General features: G+C 35.9%; 1 protein-coding gene across 1 annotated transcript in view; it reads left to right on the top strand.

The window, feature by feature from the left end:
* UNC80 (unc-80 homolog, NALCN channel complex subunit) overlaps positions 1–21,546 on the top strand; it is a 219,338-nt gene that overhangs the window by 145,324 nt on the left and 52,468 nt on the right. The window contains exons 33-42 of the mRNA XM_069075228.1: positions 643–743; positions 2,970–3,056; positions 5,822–6,005; positions 7,267–7,361; positions 9,813–9,902; positions 10,416–10,517; positions 14,658–14,838; positions 15,697–15,965; positions 17,239–17,373; positions 20,326–20,464. Coding sequence (XP_068931329.1) covers positions 643–743; positions 2,970–3,056; positions 5,822–6,005; positions 7,267–7,361; positions 9,813–9,902; positions 10,416–10,517; positions 14,658–14,838; positions 15,697–15,965; positions 17,239–17,373; positions 20,326–20,464 — 1,383 coding nt within the window. The remainder of the gene's footprint in view (positions 1–642; positions 744–2,969; positions 3,057–5,821; positions 6,006–7,266; positions 7,362–9,812; positions 9,903–10,415; positions 10,518–14,657; positions 14,839–15,696; positions 15,966–17,238; positions 17,374–20,325; positions 20,465–21,546) is intronic.

The following is a 21,546-nucleotide window of genomic DNA, read 5'->3' as shown; positions in this document are numbered from 1 at the left end:
GTTACTTGATCATTTGTCTAGCACTCTTTCTACTTAATCATGCTGCTTTTCTCCAGAGTTTTCTTTTATTTTCATTTATTAAAGTTATTTCTTAATATTGTGTTAATTTAACTTACTGATAATTTTCTAAAATGATAATCCTTGATATTTATAGTGCTTTAATGTTCACCATTAATGTGCTTTATGCCCATTACCCCTTTTGATCCTCACAACCATCCTAGATCCTACCAATATTATTCCTATTTTACAGATGAGGTTCAATAAAGTTAAATGACTTACCCCTGTGATAGAATTAATGAGAGTCAGAGGTATAATCTGAAGCCTAGTCTCCCTCATTCATAGCCTAATACTCACTCCACTCTACTGTAATGCCTCTATCATATATGTTTAATAGAAATCTACAAAGCATATGTTCCATGTAAAAGAAACGATCACATATCACAATAGCAGTCATGCAATCTATTACCTCCTTTTTCCATAAAGAAGAATTTGCATGTTTGCTTAATGTTGAATAACCATTCTGGAGACCTTTTCAAAGGCAAAAAGAAAATGAGAAGGATGTCATAGAAAATATTCAGTATTTATAATCTTAACAAATATCTCCAGATTCCTCCCTTAGATGATCCTCTTTTTCTTTAAAAGTGAGTGCAGTAGCCCAGCAGGTCCTGTGGAACTGTCTAATTGAAGATCCTTCAACAGTCCTTCGACATTTCCTAGAAAAACTTACCATAAGCAATAGACAGGTAAGTTAATCATATGTTGTTTTTATAGAAAGGAAATCAGACTAGGCCATTACAAAGCTAAATTCACAAGTGATGTTTATAGCCTGGGGTTCCCCTCAACATGCTACCTTGAAAGTTATGGCACCATTTATGGTACCATTGGGATTATTTTATACTCAAAAAAAGAAACCCACAAATCCAAGTACCCAGTGACATATCTTTTTATCCTACGCCAAGCCAGATACTGCATAAATTCAAAGCAAAGTGCATTTATTTAAATAGTGTATCAAGGTAAAGAGTAAGAAAAGGAAGATATTTTCTTACAAGTTCCCCTAGTGACAATGGGAGAGGAAATCTCTTTGGATAACTCGTACTCCCAGGCTGCATCCAAGCTGCAAAAGTTCTTGTGATTTTTTCATCTCACTCTCTCAGCAACCCCATAATGTTTCCCTTCTGACAAGGCCTCACTGATGTTCCACTCTGACTCTGAAGCTGCTCAGAGCTGCTACAGATACTAATTCCTAAAATGATTCTCTATTACAGTGATTCTCAAAGTGTGGCCCAGGGACCCTTAAGGGTCTCTGAGACCCTTTCAGGGCACCCATGAGATCAAAATTATTTTACAATAATATGTCTCAATTTCTAATATAATAAATATTGATAAAGGTAACCTATCTAAATAAAAGCTCTTAGGGGGTGTCCTCAATTTTCAAGAGTAAAGGGGTCCTCAAAACAAAAAGTTTGAGAACTACCAACCTGCTGCTGCTGCCCTCTGTTACCAGGCTTTGTATTCCTCACTGAGCTGTTGCTGTTATCTGCTGCTAGGCTGCTGCTTCTTCGTCAAAGGAAGCGCCATCATTCGTTTGGGTTGCATATATCCTCCAAGATTCTGTCTGTCATCAACTTCTGTCCATATACTCTCCTTCTTGGTGACCTCACACACTTCTGTGGCTTTGATTATCACCTTTATGCAAGTAACTCCCACATCACTATCTCTATCTCAAACCTCTCCCCAGAGCTCCAGTTCCATAATTCCAAATAACTGCTGGATAGCCAAGCCTAGATTTTTCATCAGCACCTCAAACTTAACATGTCTGAGATTGAATTTTTGATTTTCTCTCACCCCATAGAACTTACTCTTCTGCCTAACTGCTTTTTCTACTGATGGCCACATGAGTCATAGAAGTTCATAAGGCATCATCAGAGAAATATTAATTTGTATTCTGTATACTTTTAATCTAAGGTACATTTTTTTTCAAATGTTTTTGGAGAATTTCCAACATATCTACTCTGTACAGTCTATTGTAAATCTCAATTCAATTCAACCAACATTTATTCAGTAACTAGTCTATGCAGGACACTTGCTGTGCTTTGGGGATTTGAAGATAATAATAATAAAAAAACTTAAAAGTCTACAAAGCATTTTCCTCACAACAGCCCTTTAAGATGGGCAATAAAAGACAGTTTTCTGTGCAATGGTGCTCATCGTTAGTGATAAGAAGCTATTTTGTTCATTGCTGGGTTGCAGTAATTGTGCCTGGATGGGTGCATCTGGTTTATGAAAAGCACTGTGAACCCATGGGTTTGTATCCTTATTTAACCTTTTTTATGAGTATGACTTTCTATGCAGCCATGGAAAAACAAAGCCAATATGATGGAATTCAGTCTACCTGGTTTCCTGGGTCCTTGTAACCCATTTGAGTAGAAGAAAGTATTGTTTCTAATTATGACGGTAAATTAACCAGACGACATTGTATTCTTCTAATTTGATTTTTCTGTGGCATATATAGCCTCAGTTAATTTTTATGTATTAAAATGAAATAGTCTACCTGCTTCTGGTGGTTGGGTGCTCTGAAAAATTAGCTCCTAGAAAACGGTCAATACTGTAGAAGGCTTGAATATTATTTCATGATTATCAAGTACCTCACTATGAGAGGTAGTACTATATAGCATTGGATTCAGGAGGCTCACTTCTGACACTCACTAGCTATATAATCTTGGACAAATCCTTAATTTCTCAGAACCTCAGTTTACTCACCTATAAAATGAGAGTTATATTCCCCTACCAATATCAAAAGATGTTCATGAGGGCCTACTATACAAATGAGTTATTATAATTTTGAAGATTCATTAGATGAAAGTAAAATTGTAATGTGGGAAAAAAGTAAGGAAAAATTCCCCCTGAATTCTTTGTAGAATTAAATTTCTTAAAACTTAGTAGTGTCAGAATAACTTTCTGTCTTTCAGGATGAGTTAATGTATATGTTGAGAAAACTTCTCTTGAATATTGGAGACTTTCCGGCTCAGACATCACACATCCTGTTTAACTACCTGGTGAGTTTCATCAGTGAAGTAGTATGCGGATGCCCATTTCCCACTATGAAGCAGCAGCATTTGGGTCCAGTAAAGATGTATGTTCTTTCAGTATTTAGCATCAATACACTTGCTTACTTTGACTTCTATGATATTTTTTTCTGTTTGGGAAAAAAATCATGGATTGATTTTCAAAATATAAATTATCATGGAAATTCATAATGTCGGTCACATTGCTACTCAATTTTCTTATTAGTAAATGTAAGGAACATGTCATAAGAAATCTAATGATTACTGGTAACCATTGAAAGGGAAAAAATGGTAGAAGGATTATCAGCATTTTATAGCGATAGGAGTATACTTAGCAGTTAAGATGCATTACACTTATGAAAAATACATAAACAAAGAGGAAAGGAAATATAGTTAGTGGATACAGAGTCATCCTTATAATAGATACTTGGGGCAAGCAGCAGGAATTGGGCCCTCAAATCAACTTTGTAATTCATGACATGAAAATAATACCTAAAGTAATTGAAGATAACTTTTTATAATTTATTTAACTGAAAAGGTAACTAATAAAGAGACAGTTAGACACTAAATCAGTGGTGCACGCGTGACCTTGGGCAAGTCACTTCAATACCACAGATGCCTCATAATTATAGTGGTGATAATATTTACATGACCTATTGTGAAAAAAAACTTTGAAAACTTCTAAGCACCACTGACTTGAGATATTTTGATGGTTATGTCAAATAAATGATATTTTTATAGAACCCTTTCCTCCATCATCACTGGCACACCTCCATTGTCTAGCTACTATGTTCTCACTGCTGAAAACAACAAGAACTCTGATTTTTAGTAACTGTATGCACTCTGGCAAATTGGCTTCTTCATTCCTATGACATGAAGGCATTGGACTGGATGACCTGTAAGGTTCCTTCTAACAGCTTATGAATCTATGAAACCTATAGAAAGAAATAGAGGTAATTGGTGGGAGGGGAGACAATTGGTAAGGCTGGTGTGCTTTGAGGAATAAAGGAAACTGTACCCATATCCTTTTTCCCCATCATTTTTAGCCAGATTGAGGGAGAGTAGAAGTATAATACCAATATGACTCTCCCCTCTGGTGACTGAAAATCAAAGGCAAACAACAAAAACAGTTGAGATTTGTGTACTTCTTCAATACTTTGATAGATCTGGGTATTCACAGGTGTGAGCACTCCCACTCCTTCCAGAAGTGCAAGTTTCAATCTATCCATTTGGTTTTATTCTTTGGAGGCAACATGGCACAATAAAAAGTATTGACTCTGGAGTTACAGGAGTTGGGTTCAAAATCTGCCTGTACTTCTTACTACTTATGTGGCCTTGGTCAAGTCATTTAACCTCCCTTGGGCCTCACTTTCCTCATTTGTAAAATTAAGTGGTTGGACTAGATGGCCTCTGAGATCTTTTCCAGTTTAAAAGCTACAACGCTAAGATCTCATGATCTCTTCAATATGATTCTATGGCTCTTGTCATAATGAGTCCTCTCAATGTACTGGGGACCTTCCTCTAGGCCAGGAGTTCTTAAACCTTTTGTGTCATGGACCTCTTTTACAGACTAGTGAAGGAAGCCTTTGGACTCCTCAGAATAGTGTTTTTTAAATGCATAGAATAAAATACATAGGATTACAAAGGAAAACAATTATATTGAAATATAGGGGTCAAAATATTTTTCCCTTCCAATTTCACAGACCCCTTGCTCTAGATTTCTTGGTATTGTATGACATCTATGGAGCACTTTATATATCTAATCTCATTTGTTCCTCACAACAACCTGTGGTGTATCTAGTACAAGCATTATTGTTCCCATTTTGCAAATGAAGAAATAAAGGCAATAAGAAATTAAATTACTTATCTGGTATTGCAAAGCTATCAAGTGGGAGCACTGGGAGTTAAACCCATGTCTTTCGATTCTAAATCCAAGGTTTTTTCACTATATCAGAGCAACTTAGAAATGTTACCCTGCACACGTGGCAAGGATGGAGAAAAGAAATAATAAACAACACCAAGACATTTCTTCCAGATCTTGTGGGAGGGAAAGGAGTAGTTGGGAGAAAGAAGGAATGAAAGGAGACATCCTTGGACTCCACCAGTCAGAACTGCTCCAAGCACAGGCAGATGGATGCAATCTGAAATGCAAGTCAATTCAGTGAGGATTTATTGAACACCTACTGCACTGATCGTTTCTAGGCAAATGATGCAAAATATATATCAGCAGTATCTTAAAAAACCTTGATGTGACACGGAAATAGGAAATCCTACTCTTGTCTGAGTGATTTCCTCTGTCAATGCTGTATAGAAAAGGATTAATGAGTTGTAAAATCAGTTTCCCATTTACCAGCTCACTAGAGTACCAGTATGAAATCCACTAATGAAGAAATCATAGAACAAAGAGTTTGCAGGATGTAAGAAGATAGTTGTATTTGAAGGACTGAAGAAATATTAATATAATCTAAAGGCGGTCAGCTAACCAGATCTAGTGTCCATGGGCGTATACTTTCAACCACAAAATTTTAGTTTTCCCAGTATTGTTTTTACCGGTGAGATCATAATAATAGAAAGGGTAGGAAAATCTAAGACTCATGGCCTGGATGGCCACAGACTTGTGGATTTTTTTTTTTTACCACAATTACAGTCATTTGTAGAAGACTACAATTTGTGTGGGTTGGAGGACTACAATCATTTGATGTGTTGCAGAAGGTCCATCATGACTCTGTAAACTCTTTGCATTCTATGCCTTCCAGGTAGGATTAATTATGTATTTTGTGCGCACACCCTGTGAATGGGGAATGGATGCCATTTCAGCCACTCTGACTTTCCTTTGGGAGGTGGTAGGGTATGTGGAAGGTCTGTTTTTCAAAGACCTCAAACAGACAATGAAGAAGGAGCAGTGTGAAGTAAAGCTGCTGGTCACAGCCTCCATGCCAGGTAAGCCTGTCACTCTCAAGTAATCAATCAATATTTATTAAATACCAACTATGTGCAGGAACCGTGCTAAGCACTGGGAATATAAAAAGAGGCAAAAGACAGTGACTGCCCTCAAGGAGCTTACAATCTAATGGGGGAGACAACTGCAAATAAATATTATGTTACATACTATAAATATATATATATGTTTTTCTTTTTTTTTAAGATTACATCTATTCTGTTTAAAGAGAAGGTTCATCAGCCCTGAGATTGGAAACCATAGAGAGCCCCTTCCATGCAAAAACAATCCAAGTCATACCCTCCCTGGAATCCAGTGCCTTAAAGAATTCTTGTTTAATACAGTCTAGGGAATGGCAATAGTGCCTTTAAAAAAAATCAGCAATTGCCAGATTAAAAGGAGACATGAGAACTAAGATCCATGTGAATCAATCCTTGAGGACCTGGCAAATTTGAACATTTAAAAAGTCTATCACAGGGCAGCCTGCTGAATTTGAAAGGCTTTCTGATTGGAATTTTGGCAGTGGAATAAAGTATTATGCTCAAGGCAGGGGTTCCACAGATTTATAACCTGCACACTACTCAATGAAAAAGGAAAAGATTAATAATCATGAAGAAAGAAACCTAAAGTTAGAAAAGAGTAAGGAGAATGGCCTAAACTCTAGACTTTTAAAACATTTTGGATAACTTAACTTTTCTGAAGTATTCTACAATGTCTTTCACACTGACACAGAGATTATGAGATCCTGTATAAATCAGAAAAATAAAACATCATTTCTAATACTCTGGCTATTAATTGTCAGTGAAAAGGATCATTTAGTATTATTTCAAAGTAATCTGTAGTTATTGACACTACTTTTTAACCGATCAAAATTATATCAAGTTTAATTATTAAAAAATTAAACAGATCAACAGTTAGAAAGGGGAAGTGCATGGGCATAAGTTCATGAACCAAGCAAGAGAGAGAAAACCAAGTTTGAACTATGTTTCAAGTCCTTGGTTGTGAGAAGAGCTTATATCCGTGTTGGTTTTTTTTTTTTTATTTATTTGTACTCAGTGTTCCATATGTGTTAAAGGATAGGTTGTTTGTCTCAAGTAATGACTTTAAAGTGAAATAGAAGTAGCAACAATTAAAATAGCCTTTCTTAAGAACTGATTGCTATTAATGACTACAGTTCTTTTGTTGATCTTATGCACATATATGGAAGAAATATCCCATTTCTGTCATGGAAATGACAACATATAAAAACTTTCTTCTCCCTAGGTACCAAGACTTTGGTCGTACATGGGCAGAACGAATGTGATATCCCAACCCAGTTACCTGTTCATGAAGATACACAATTTGAAGCTCTTTTGAAGGTAGAAATGACTTATTGACAAATGTTTAATTTCCTCTTGATGTGGGTTACTCATCTCAGTGAAAATCTAGTTTAGAATTCCATAGTGTCCTTGCTACTTCACACAAACCTCTAAATTCATTTACTTTAGGAAGAAAACATTTTAATGTTCTATGATCGTTGTTCTTCCTTGCATATGACTTTTTGCTGATATTTAACTTTAAATTAGAATGTTGGAACTTGTATGCACTCTTAGATACAAAAACAGCTTGGCAACAATGGATCCAGAAACCAAAATATGAACACATCACCATTTTGGTTATGCTAAGGCCATCAGATCATTTTCTTGAATTCAACAAACATTTTTAAGTGACCACTATATATGAGGTCCTCTACTATATACAGGAAATACAACAGAAATATAAAAGGTACTGTCCTGAAGGAGTTTGTATCCCACAGATAATTAATTACTATAGAGATAGATATAGTCATAGATAGTTAATACAGACTCGCCAACAAAATAGTAACTCTGGGCTCACAGGCTGGATTCAGATCTGGGGCCTCAAAAGAGTCACTTTTCTCTCTTTGATTCATTGCCCCCACCTGGAGTTACTTAGGAAAATCTCTTATAATATTCTAATGGCATAGTTTATATCTTGGTTTCCCAAAATATGAGTAAAATAGGTCTTCAGCCTTCATATAAGTCCTCAAGGAAGCACATTGGATGTGAGATAGCCTATATTTCACCTCACAGGGGGAAAAATGCATTAAATATAAAAGACTCGTTGGAGCCCATAGTATGAGAGGAAAGAGACAGAGACAGAAAGAGATAGAAGAGAGAAGGAAAGAGGAAGAAAGGAAGAAAGAAAAAAGAGAAGGAAGGAAGGAAGGAAGGAAGGAAGGAAGGAAGGAAGGAAGGAAGGAAGGAAGGAAGGAAGGAAGGAAGGAAGGAAGGAAGGAAGGAAGGAAGGAAGGAAAAATTACTGGGTGAAGAGAAGGACATTTTACATCTTTTCTGAAATTATTGTATAATTTATACTCTGATTTTTTTAAAAGTCTAATTGGCCTTCCTACATCAGTCCTCTTCCTTCTTCAATCCATCCTCTGCATGACTGCCAGAATAATCTTTCTAAGTCACAGGTCTGACAATGTCACTCCCTCTCTCAAAAACATTCAGTGTACCTTTCTAGTTATGTTTCTTATTACTTCCCTTTAGCCTAGAATATGTGCTATCATCTTATATCCATCTCTTAGAATACTTATCTTCTTTTTAGGCTCAGCTTAGGCGTCCCTTTGTCCTTGAAGCCTTATCTTATCACCTTGGTCTTTAGGACTCTTTCTAGTTCAATTTGGTCTGTATGTTCTATTCTGGTTACATCTCATACCCACTAGAGGAGTGTAAATCCTTGAGAGCAATAATTGTTTTGTTGTGTCTTTGTATCCTAGTATAGTGAACTGGCCACCTATTAGACCTTTGTCCAATTGAATTGAATTCAACCAAGATTAAACCCTATGTATAATAACCCTTTTTTATCTAGATGTCAGCTTGCAAGCAACCTCAACTGGAATATAAACCAAGAGTCAAAAATGGCAAGGGATGGGAAAATAAAGCTTATGTATTTTACTTCAATCAAGAATTATGAAACCAACTTTAGTCCTTCTCCCAAACAACTGTATGCAAAGCACAACACTGGCTTAGAAATAGCAAGGAAACATTTAAGTCCTAAAATGTGATAGCATTCAATAGAAGGAGGCTATAAAAAACAAACAGGAAAGCAATGAGCACACAACAGTGTAGAGAGAGCTTGGCACTTCTTTAGCCTCTGTATTAAATCCCATTACCATTCACTTTCATGCTCTAATCATATTCTCATAACCTCATTATATTTAGTATTCTATGTTTAATTAGTCAATTAACAAACATTTATTAATCACTTACTAAGTGCCAAGTAATGCTAAGCTGAGGATACAAATAAAAGGCAAAGATAGTTCCTCCCCTGGGGAAAACAACATGCCAATAACCAGGTACATGGGCAAGATACATACACAGTAGACTGAAGTTAACTTTATACAGGAAGTGTCTAGCAGTTAGAGGGACTGGGAAAGGCATCCTACAAAAACCATCATTTGAGCTATTTTAAAGGATGCCAGGGATTCTAAGAGGCTGAAGTGAGGGGGTGTACATTCCTGGCCTAGGGGGACAGGTGGTACAAAGGTATAGAGATGGAAAATGGAGCATATGTTTTAGAAAGATTTCAAGTCAATCATTAAGTGCCTGTCTCTATACTAAGCTTTCCATAGAAATAATTTTTTTTAATATTTGTAACTTAAAGAGATAAGACTCAATTTTCTGGAAAATTAATCTATGTGAAATAGCTCATTGCTCAAGTATATAGCATAAATAACATTATCATACATAGTTTTCCTCAGCATACGGATTAGTAGATGAGTGACTAAAAATATTTTTTTCTAGGAGTGTCTAGAGTTTTTTAACATACCAGAAACCCAATCAACACATTACTTTCTCATGGATAAACGATGGAACCTTATCCACTATAACAAGGTATGGATGGCTGTTATAAAACTCATTTTGAACCATGTTTAAAGTTTCTCATATCTCATTCTTGTAACTCACCTTCATCTAAGTGATAAAAGAAATGAACTAAATATTAACTTGTGTAAGTTTATCTCCTGTGAAATTCTGATTTCACTTTCCTAAGCATTAAACTTAAATGCTTCCAACCAGTGGGCTGGGAAAAAGTCACAGGAAGATGACTAACACATACACAAAGTAAATCTCTTCTTTTGGAGATGATCACTTAGTGAATTACCTACCTCTTGGGTATTTCTGTGTCTAACATATTCCCCTAGTGACCAGGAAAAGCTGATCCAGCTTACTCCAAGACAGTACCCAAGCTGTTCTGACTCATTTGGAACAGGAAGAATCTAAGAAACAGGAAGACAAAGAAATGTGCTTTTTATTTACCTGACCTTCACTTTTCCTTTCTCTTTAATATAGAAAAAATAACCTTTTGAAACTTTTTATGTTTTCTTTCTTTATATGCTCCCACTACAGACCTATGTGCGTGACATTTATCCTTTCCGGAGGTCCGTATCGCCTCAGCTGAACCTTGTACACATGCATCCGGAAAAAGGCCAAGAGCTCATTCAAAAACAGGTCTCCTTAACACTTACAATGTTCTTCTGTATTCTAAGTATAAAAATTTCACCTATTTTGATTCTTTATAGGAAGTTATATATAAAGAATTTTTAAAATATCTATGTATTTATATACACATACATGCACATATACTTGTGTATATATGTGTGACACATACATATATGTGTGTATACATACATACATATATGATGGCTATGAAGTAGAAACTCAGAGTTATTTTAATTTTACTTTCTCTACTACTGTTTTAGATTATTTTTTTTCATATGACTGGGCCTAGAGTCAGGGAGAGTCATATTCCTAAGTTCAGATCTGGCCTGAAATACTTAATAGCTATGTGACCTTGGACAAGTCACTTAACTCTGCCTCAGTTTTCTCATCTGTGAAATGAGCTGGAGAAGGAAATGGCAAACCACTCCAGTATTTTTGCCAAGAAAACCTCAAATGGGGTCACAAAGAGTCAGACACATCTGAAAAAATGAGTGATATGTTTGTATTTCTTCCTTTGAAAACTGCCTGGTCATATCCTTCCACCATTTAGCAGTTGGGAAATGACCCCTAATTCTTGTAAATTTGAATCAGTTGCTTATATATCTTGGAAAGATCTTTATCAGAGAAATGTGTTGCAAATTGTTTTCCCATTTAATTGTTTCCCTTCTAACCTTACTTAGCTGCATTAGTTTTCTTTGTATAAAAACTTTTCAATTTTGTGTAATTAAAATTATCCATTTTATCTTGTATTAACTTTTTAAATTTCTGTTTGGTCATGAACTCTCTTCTTGGCCATAGATTCAAAATAGAACTTCTTTCTATATTTCTCTAATTTGTTTATGATTTGACCTTTTAAATCTAAGTCAGGTATATAGTTGAAGCTTATCTTGGTATGTGATATGAGGTGTTTCTTGTTAACTTAATTTAAAAGCACCAGAAGCAGGCCAATGAGGCTAGCTTTCAGTGTTATTTTTTTAATACCCCTTTGATCTACAGTGGATCAACAAAAATGAAAGAGAAAAAGAAAAAAAAGACATGATGGTGAGATGGAAAAGGAGCAATGGACTTGGAATCTGAAGACCTTAATTTTAAGCCCATTCTTGCCACTGATACTCCATGACTTTGAGGAAAACCACTTCTTTTTCCTGGGCCTCAGTTTCTTCATTTATAATATTAGGTCCTTTTTCAGCTCTTGGAATCCATGTGTGGAGAGGAACACAGTAAACATAATTGATCCCAAATCAACTTGAGTTAGACGCAAATTTAATGCTTTGGTAATATAACTATTATATAATTCTAATAGTGAACCAAAAGTAATTTTTAATAAAATGATTAAAATCAGATATTTAAGCATCAGTGCTTAAATGTTTTGACACCTGGAGTACATCATTGAAATTTAAAACTCACATTAAATCTCCCAGCTGTCATATTGATTTAACATTAATAAGAGCTGTGGTCAAAAATTTTTAAACTTTTTATTACTTTGGTCATTCTGTGCATATAAAGAACAAGTTAGCTGAATCCAAGTCAGTGCATCAAATACAGGCCAGCTTTAAGGGGGATTTCAATGAGACTTGCATGGTATTAGGTCAGTCTCTGTTCTAATTATAATTATTGCCACCATCAATTTACACAGTCTCCTATTTAAAAAAAATAAAAGATCATTCAGAAACATATGTGTATATATAAGTATAGGTTTGTATCTTATACATGTTCTTGAATGATATGGAAACTTTCCAAGACTCTTAATCTGCAAGTAATTCTGGCAAAAAAAAAGCTTCCTAAAACTATCATTCTAGTCCCTGTTTCCAGGAGGAAAATTACAAGATCCGTAAGTTTTCACAATGAAACAATTGCTTTAATTAACTTTTTACCAAAAAAAAAGAAAGGAAAAGAAAAGAAAAGAAAAAAGCCAGAAGACTAAGCACTCAAGATAAGATATTATCATGGAAAAAAACAAACTTTTTAAAAAACCTAACTTTTACAAATTGCCACATTTGTTTCATGTGCTCATTTTGTTGAGAACTATATTTTTTTCCTCCTCTTTTTGTATACTTTATTATAGAAGTTAGTTATAGGGGGAAAGGTGATAAACAGGGTTTTCCGAGAGACTTAGTGCAATTTGAAACTTTAATACCTTAGTTTTAATAATCCCACCTTACCCCCAATTTATCTGTTTTCTAAATGTGAATTGTCATAGCTTATTTTTCCTTAAAGCCAGAATACATTGAACAAGAAAAGTCAGTCCAATGCATTGGATCAACCTAGGTGAAAAAGAAAAAGAGGCAGGGTGGTGAGATGGAGAAGGAGCAATGGACTTGGAATTAGGGGACCTAAAGTTTAATCCCAGCTAAAGCTTTAATAGTTTAAAACTGCACACTAACTTTGGGGTGTGCACCAAATTGCTGGTGCACCAATGTTAGAAAAAATATTAATAAAAAAATTTAAGTAAGCTAAAATGACACTGTGTCAAAATTCTACCATTTTTGATGGCATGCTTAAAAAAAACCTTTGCTTTATAAAAGAGCCCTCATTCTTCATATAAGTCAACTAGATTCTCATTTTTTCTATTTGTTCCTACACAATAAATGTCAGAAAATCAAGTCAAATGTGTGGCCCAGGTTCTGAATTATGATGGATTGAGAAGGGGAGATGAAAGGGCTTCTGCATTCTTTTCCTTGCTGATGCTGAGTTTGGAGACTCCATTAATCAAAAGAAGGGGAGCTACAGAGGAGAAAGAGATTTGAAATTCATTTTTATTCTCTCAGAGACAACTGTACACACAACCTGTATCATAAAAGTACTGAAATCTCAAAGAAAAATAGGCGATTTTTTTGCCTCTTAATCATTCCTCAGTTTGGAAGGAAATTTTTTAATGGGACAACAGTTTGTTTAGCCATTCCTCAATCAGTGGGCTTAAATTTTGTTTCCAGTTACTTGCTATCCAAAATGTACAAAGATATTTTCCCTCATCCAGCTGCTTCACAAGCAATTTTTTTAAGGCAAAGAGAATCCTAGTCTATGCCACATAAATTCAGAGTGAGAATTACACGTCTCTAAAGGCCACCAAAGGCTTTAATTGGTTATATGGTTTGTTTATTGATTATGGATTGTTACATTGACCCCTTAGCTTCATTTATGTAAGAAAAGAATGGTAAGGCATTGTTTAATAGACAACAGCAGAAAGAATGAGAAAAAAAGGGCAAATGTTGGATCTACTAACCAATTCCCACATGGAATTCCTTATTTCACAAAACAGAAGAAAAGAATAGATTTTTAAAATGTTCTATTTCAGATGATAAAGACAGATAGACAGAGAGATATATACGAGAGAGAGAAACAAAGAAATCATTCATTAAGTACCGTGTTTCCCCGATAATAAGACCTATCCCGAAAATAAGCCCTTCCCTTACTGTGTAAGATTCCTCTAAAATAAGCCCTCCCCCGAAAATAAGCCCTATTGAGATTGCTACTGTAGTGAAGGTGATCCCCTGCGCTACACGCTACATTATGGTACCCTCTGTATGCACCGTTCCCCCCCCCTTGGGTGAAATGAATGGATGCTGAGCTGCATCCAATCAGAGCTGCAGCAGTGAGCGCGTCATCCTGTTCTTCCCCAGTGATTTGCTTATTGAATAAAGGTACATTTTTTTGTTCACATTTACCTGTTTATTAAAATTGCTGTCAATGTTCATTAAAATAAGCACTCCCCTGAAAATAAGCCCTCTGCTGTTTTTCTGTCCAAAAAATATAATAAGACAGTGTCTTATTATCGGGGAAACACGGTATATACTACATATATATATACATGGCCAGGCCATGTGCTAAGCACTGGGTATACAAATACTAGCTAAAAATAAATAAGCAAATAAAAAGTAGTCGTACTCACAAAGGATAGCTGGAACTCTATACTTTTAACATGTGGTGTTGTACTTCATAGGAGTTTGAAATATATAAAAAACCTCTTCTATGCTAGAATAGAAGAAAGATGTCGACACAGATATTCTTTAACTTCTCTGTACAGTAACAAAAAAATGTTTTCCCCCTTGTTTTCTCCAAGATCTTTTTTTTTTATCCTTTCTACTTTGGGCTTTGACATTTCAGGGCTTTTAACTCTGGTCCTTTGCCTTTTCTTATTTGTTTGAATAGGTGTTTACCCGGAAGCTTGAAGAAGTAGGACGGGTGTTGTTTCTCATATCCCTCACCCAGAAAATCCCCATAGCCCACAAGCAATCACATGTTTCAATGCTCCAGGAGGATCTTCTGCGCCTTCCTTCCTTCCCTCGAAGTGCTATCGATGCTGAGTTCTCACTCTTCAGTGATCCTCAAGGTACAGGGGAAGTCATTGTGTCCTCTTTTTTTCTGCTTCCAACACTTGATATCAGTAATGCAAGGGGCATGAGGTTATCCTGTAGAGAAGAGCTGTGTGGTATAGCAGAAGGATAGCTAGGTGGTGCAGTGAGTAGAGTGCCAAGCCTGGAGTCAGGAAGTTATCTACCTGGGTTCAAATCTAGCCTCAGGCACTTATTAGCTGTGTGACCCTGGGTAAGGCACTTAACCTTGTTTACCTCAGTTTCCTCATCTGAAAAATGAGCTAGAGAAGGAAATGGCAAACCACTCTAGGATCTTTGCCAAGGAAACCCCAAATGGGGTCACGAGGAGTCAGATATGACTGAAACAACTGAACAAAAACAGAGGTAGAAGAATCCCTAGCCTTGGATTCAGGTGATACAAATTTGAATCTTGGCTCTACCACTAACTAGGTATCATAAGTGTCTACAGAAAATCAATTCATTTCTCTCTGCACCTAAGTTTCCTCATCTGTAAAATGGAGACAATATTATTTGCTCTATCTACTTCATATACATGATGTGAGGAAAATAGTTTGCGAGTCTAAACATAATTTTTTTTGGTCCAAACCTGTGATTTCATTGATGTTACAAACCAATGGTAAGAAAGCTCTCCGTACTAAGAGACTGGCAAATGTTCTGCAATCTGTAGTCTTAAAGAGTCCCTTGAGGCCCTGAGAGGCTAAGAGATTTGCCCAACCATGTACAAGCAGTGGATGTCTATCCACTATGCCATACTGCCTCTAAAGAACCAACCCCCCCCCCCCCAAGGTCAATTGTTATCGCTTTCTCAAACTGGCTGTGATAGCACATGATTCTGTCTCTATTGCCCTCAACAGCTGGGAAGGAGCTATTTGGTCTTGATACTCTTCAAAAGAGTCTGTGGATTAAACTTCTGGAGGAGATGTTCCTGGGAATGCCTAGTGAATTTCCCTGGGGAGATGAAATCATGCTTTTTCTCAATGTGTTTAATGGAGCCCTGATCTTACATCCAGAAGACAGTGCCTTGCTCAGGCAATATGCAGCCACTGTCATCAACACAGCTGTGCACTTCAACCATCTTTTCTCTCTCAGTGGATACCAGTGGATTCTCCCTACTATGCTGCAGGTGAGTCTGAATCTTCTCATTTTTCCCTTTTCAGTTTCAGTAGAGGAAAATATCTTTCTCTGATGTTTAAGCAAGAATTCTGTTCAAAGCTTTCAGTTGCTTAACTTTTTTTCTCTTGCTGCATCATAAGGTACCTTACAAAGTTCTCCTGATGATCACTCAACCAATAAGCATTTATTACTGTTTACTATGTGCCAGGCACCATTTAGGACCTCGCAAAATACACAGAATGAAACAAAACCTACTTACAAGGTGCTTACATTAAAACAGAGAAGTGGGGGAACATAAGAACCTAGAGAAATAGAACAGAATAAAAGAAAAAGCAGAAATAAATACAAAGTAGTTAAATTCATGGTAGTTTGAATGGGAGGACACTAGTAGCTGCGAGATGAAGGAAGGTTTCCTTGGTCTCATGTCATTGGATATCTCCCAGCCTTAGGTGTGTTTTCCCTTTTTCTCTTTATAGAACAAATTATACTCTATATCTTTGTTTCCCATTTTTAATAATACATTGTTATTATAATTCTAGGCAACTAGGTGGTATGGTAGGATGAGTGCTAGACTTGAAGTATGTAGATAGTCTAAGTATTTATTATTCCTGTTTTATAAATAAGGGAAAGGGGGTTATAGGCACATATCTAGCCCCCACTAAGTACGTATAGAGTGCCAGACCTGGAGCCAAGAAAACCTGAGTTCAAATCTGGCCTCAGACACTAGCTGTGTGACCCTGGGCAAGATACTTGATCCTGTTTGCCTCAGTTTCCTCATTTGTAAAATGAGCTGGAGAACAAAATGGCAAACATTCCAGTATCTTTGCCAAGAAAACTCCAAATGGGGTCACAAACAGTAAGACATAACTGAAAAAAGACTGGGCAACAACAACATGTAGAAGGCATGGTGCTAAGTACTTTTGACAAACATCACATTTAATTCTCACAACAATCCTGCAAGGTAGGGGCTATAATTATCCCCCATTTTACAGTTAAGGAAACTCAGGTGAACAGAGGTTAAGTGATTTGCCGAGGGTCACACAGCTAGCAGGTGTTTCGGGGCAGATTTGAGCTCAGATCTTTCTGACTCCAGGTCCAGGATTCTGTCTGCTTGGCCACTAACTGCCTCGTAAGACTCAGAAAGGGTAAGGTACATACCTAAAATCCCACTCCTAGTAACTGGGACCATAGCCTTGGTTTTTCTGATACCAAATCCAGTGTTCTTTACACTACAGACTGTAATTTATTACAAACAATTATTTTTGCCCTTTTACTTTACTCAGGTGTATGCTGATTATGAAAGCAACCCACAGCTGCGTCAAGCCATTGAATTTGCCTGCCATCAATTCTATATTCTTCATCGAAAGCCATTTGTGCTACAGTTGTTTGCTAGTGTGGCACCTCTCCTAGAATTTCCTGTGAGTAAAGTCTCTCCCTTTCTTTGATCTATGGAACAACAGGAATAGAGCAATTCCATTCTGTTTCATCCAGACAAACATATCCCATGTGATCAGCCTAGGCTAGCTTCTTTTGTCTACCATTTGGTTCCAGAAGAGCAGTTTCTATGGTTTTGTTCTTCATTTTGTAAATGTAAGACTATGTTTCAAGGGCCAAGGATTCTAACCCAACTTAAACAAACTGTCAATTATTATGAAAAGGGAATTGGTCAAAAAGAAAAGATGTTTCTGACTATCCACATTTCTAAAGAAACTTAACTGATGAAACGATCATTGCAATGAAAATGTTGAAAGAGTTGAGAAGCTGCCTTTCTCAGCAAACACATAAACTCTTTGTCAAGCAGAGAAAAGTATTCAAGAGTATCACTGGCTTTAGAGTATGTTTATTTGTAAAACACCACGATTAAACAGAAACAAAAATTTATGTACAACATCTCATAGAACAATAAAACAATTATTAAGGGAAAAAAATCAGTCTATAGGCAACTTAGAATGAGACTCAACAAAACTAAGCCATCCCAAGAGCTTTTTTGTAGATGAAATCAGAAGCAGGACAACTAATAGATCGGAAGTAAAACAGATCTGCTAAGATTTTTTCATAAGATCTATCTCCTCAGAAAGTATTGGGGAGCTACCATGTTTGGTTTGTACAACTTCAATACTTGAACTATGTGAAGCAATGACACTTCAGAATGGCACTTTAGAAGACTGAGAAAGCAGCTGAATATGACTAGATATACATAGAAGAAATATGTTCTTGAGACATAATAACTCTGGGATAAGTTTTTTTTAAAGCATTGGGGTTAAGTAACTTGCCCAAGGTTACATGGCCAGTTTTATTCTGTGTGTGAGTGTTAAGTGTCTGAGGCCAAAACCGATCCCAGGTCCTCCCTACTGCAGGGCTGGCGCTCTACTCACTATGCCACCTAGCCACCCCTGGGATCAGTTTTAAAGATATCTCAAGGAGAGGAAGATTCTAAAGAAGAGAAAATATGAAAAGCAGTATTTTCTGCCCTCTCCCACATCCAACAAAAAGGAGAAAACTAAGAAAACATCAATAATTACTTATTCATATCCCTATAAAGTCTTATGAGAAAAGTCGACACATGCATTGAGGAATCTTTGATGAAAGCATAAGATTAATAGAAATAACTAATAGTTATAAAGTCCTTACTATGCACCAGGCACTATGCTAAATGCTTTACAATTATTATCTCACTTGGTCCTTACTGCAACCCTGCAAGGTAGATGCTATTATTGCCCTCATTTTACAGACAAGGAAAGTAAGGCAAACAGTGGTTAAATAACTTGCTCAGTCAAACAGCTAGTAAGTATCTGAGTCCAGATTTGAACTTAAGTCTTCCTGACTCTAGGCCTAGGGCTCTATCCCCTGCATCACCTGTCTGTCCCATGTACTCAGCCTTCATATGTGAATTTCTCCATCAGATCACAACTTTATGGTTGGACAACTGATAAAGGTATAAAAAATATAAAATCCCTCCATGTTTATTGTTTGTTTCTATAAAAATTATAATCAATAGATCAAATTGTATTTTCAAAAGCTCTCCTCAAACCAAAGACCATTCCCTAGAACCAGAGAGATAAAGTAACCTAGTCCCATGAAGTCTCCATATATATATATATTTTTTTTTTCAGTAATAACTATTCAGGCACAGTTTTGTGTTCAACTGATTTATTTAAGAGAAAGGGCAAGACTTTTTTTGTAGTAGCAAAGAATTGGAAACAAGGTAGATCTCCATCATTTGGAAGATGGATAATGAAACTGTGGTATATGATGGCAATGGACTATGGCTACACTGAAGAAATTACAAATATGAAGAATACAGAGAAACATGGGAATGTGTACATGGATGGATGCAAACAAAAGCAAACAAAACCAGGAAAAAATATACACATTGATTATAGCAATATTAATGGAAAGAACAACAACAAAAATCAGGACTGAATTCTGTGAAATCATGATGGTTTATAATGATTAAGTTGTTTCCCAAAGAAGAGATGTAAGGATGAGCCTCCTCCCTTCTTTGCAGAGGTGGAAGGGTCTGTGTATGGAACACTCCATACAATGTTGGATCTTATTAATGTACTGGTTAGTTTTGCCAAGCTGCTTCTTTTTCTTTTTTTCTCTTTTTTATCTTTGTTATAAGGGATAATACCCTATATCTGAGAGGATGAGAGATCAATTCACTGTCCTTTGACACTTTGTTGCAGCTGCAATTTCATGTGGATTGTTATCTCCCTACCCCTTCTTATTCTGTGCAGTTCTTGGCCATGTCTTGCAATAATCTGCTCATACAAGATCATGCAGCAGGCTAGAGGCCTTGTTCTAATTCTCTAAATTTGGGGGTTTCCATTGTAGCACTTTAGGCTATCTACATGTCTTCTTTCATGCTCTGAAAACGCCTGTTTCTTTTTTTCAGTTATATATGTCCTAAATAATGCCTTTTATTGATATTTTTTGTGAGTTAAAGTTGGTGAAGAATGTTTCAATTAACTTAGACCATAATGTATCCTCTGAGTCTCATATAATTTTGATTTGTTCAAGTTCTGGTGTTCTATGATCCATGGCCATGTAACACCATCAAGAAAATATTGGTGTTGAAATGATCTTTTTAGGCAGCAAGCAATGATTAGTAGCAATCATTGAAAATAGCATGCTGTTTCTCAAATGTGACCTAGAATTTTTAAAAAAGAAATAAATAAAAGGAAAGGCTATAATTCCCAAACCATCTTGCTGCTTTATTTCATATAGAAGGAGGTAAGTAAATATGTGCGGTTTGGGGTTTTTTTTTCATTTGACATTTGAATCTTGACTAAACTGTGCAAACAGATACTTCAATATTAAAGTGGAAATCCATGTTGTTGTTTTTTCTTACTTTGTCATTTACACAGGATGCTGCCAATAATGGGCCTAGTAAAGGTGTGTCAGCACAATGCCTATTTGATTTGCTGCAGTCTCTGGAGGGAGAAACCACTGATATATTGGACATCTTGGAACTGGTAAAAGCAGAAAAGCCTCTGAAATCTTTAGGTAAAAAGCAAATCTCTTTGAAATTCATTTTTTCCCATAGCACTGATTTTTTTTATTTAGATTTGGGCATTAAGATGATATGAGACATATAGGCCAATGATACGAATTGGATGGAGACATTCCACATCTCCTGTATTCTCTTTAGTGCAATGGAGTACCACCTCTAGAAAGTTAATGAAGCTGTGCCATGAAAAATGCTCTATAAACTATGTAATATGGATTACTGGGCAACACTGTAGTCTATAGAAAACAAAGATCACACTGGATAATACTTTGCTTCTTTGTCTTTTGAACTATCTTCAAATGTTTGTTTTGAGGGAATATTCCTATAAAATATGTCTTTGTTATTATCACAAAGTACTGTACCATCTTCTATAGAGGAGGGTTCTTAATTTCAGTTTCATGAACTTGTTTTTTTAAAATATTTCATGACCTTATTCAACATAATTGGTTTCCTGTGTAATCAAATGTATTTTCTGCTTTTAAAAAATACTAATCTGAGAAGAGGTCCATAGGATTTACCAGACTACCAAAGGAATTCATGACACAAAAAGGGTTAAGAACTCCTAGTTCAAGAACATTGTACACAGTAACAACATTATATGATCATCCATTGTAAATGACTTAGCTATTCTCAGCAATACTATGATCCAAAACAATCCCAAAGGACTTGTGATGAAAAATGCTGTGCACATCTAGAGAAAGAACTGATGGAGCCTGACTAAAGATTGAAACACACTATTTTTCACTTTATTTTTTCAGGTTTTTTTTCTTTTGGTCTGTTTTTTTCTTTCACAGCAAGATTAATATGAAAATATGTTTTATAAGATTGCACATATATAACCTATATCAAATTGCTTACCTTCTTAGGGAGGAGGGAGGTGAGGGAAAGAGAAAATTTGGAACTCAAAATTTTTTTAAAAAAATTGTTATAAAATTTTCTTTACATGTAATTGAGGGAAAATAAAATATTATTTAATAAAAGAACTTTTTTGGTTCAGAGGAAGGAAATTATTTACATGATTAAGACAAATCATCTTTTCTTCTTATCAGACTTAGAGAGGTAGGTTGGAATAGTAAAT

The sequence above is a fragment of the Petaurus breviceps genome, unplaced genomic scaffold (genome assembly GCF_028583685.1).
Source record: "Petaurus breviceps papuanus isolate PSGF00001 unplaced genomic scaffold, PetGlider_PUasm1.0 90903, whole genome shotgun sequence".
Lineage (NCBI taxonomy): Eukaryota > Metazoa > Chordata > Mammalia > Diprotodontia > Petauridae > Petaurus > Petaurus breviceps.
The sequence above is the reverse complement of the archived record's forward strand: the minus strand, read 5'-3'. Positions and strand labels throughout refer to the sequence as shown.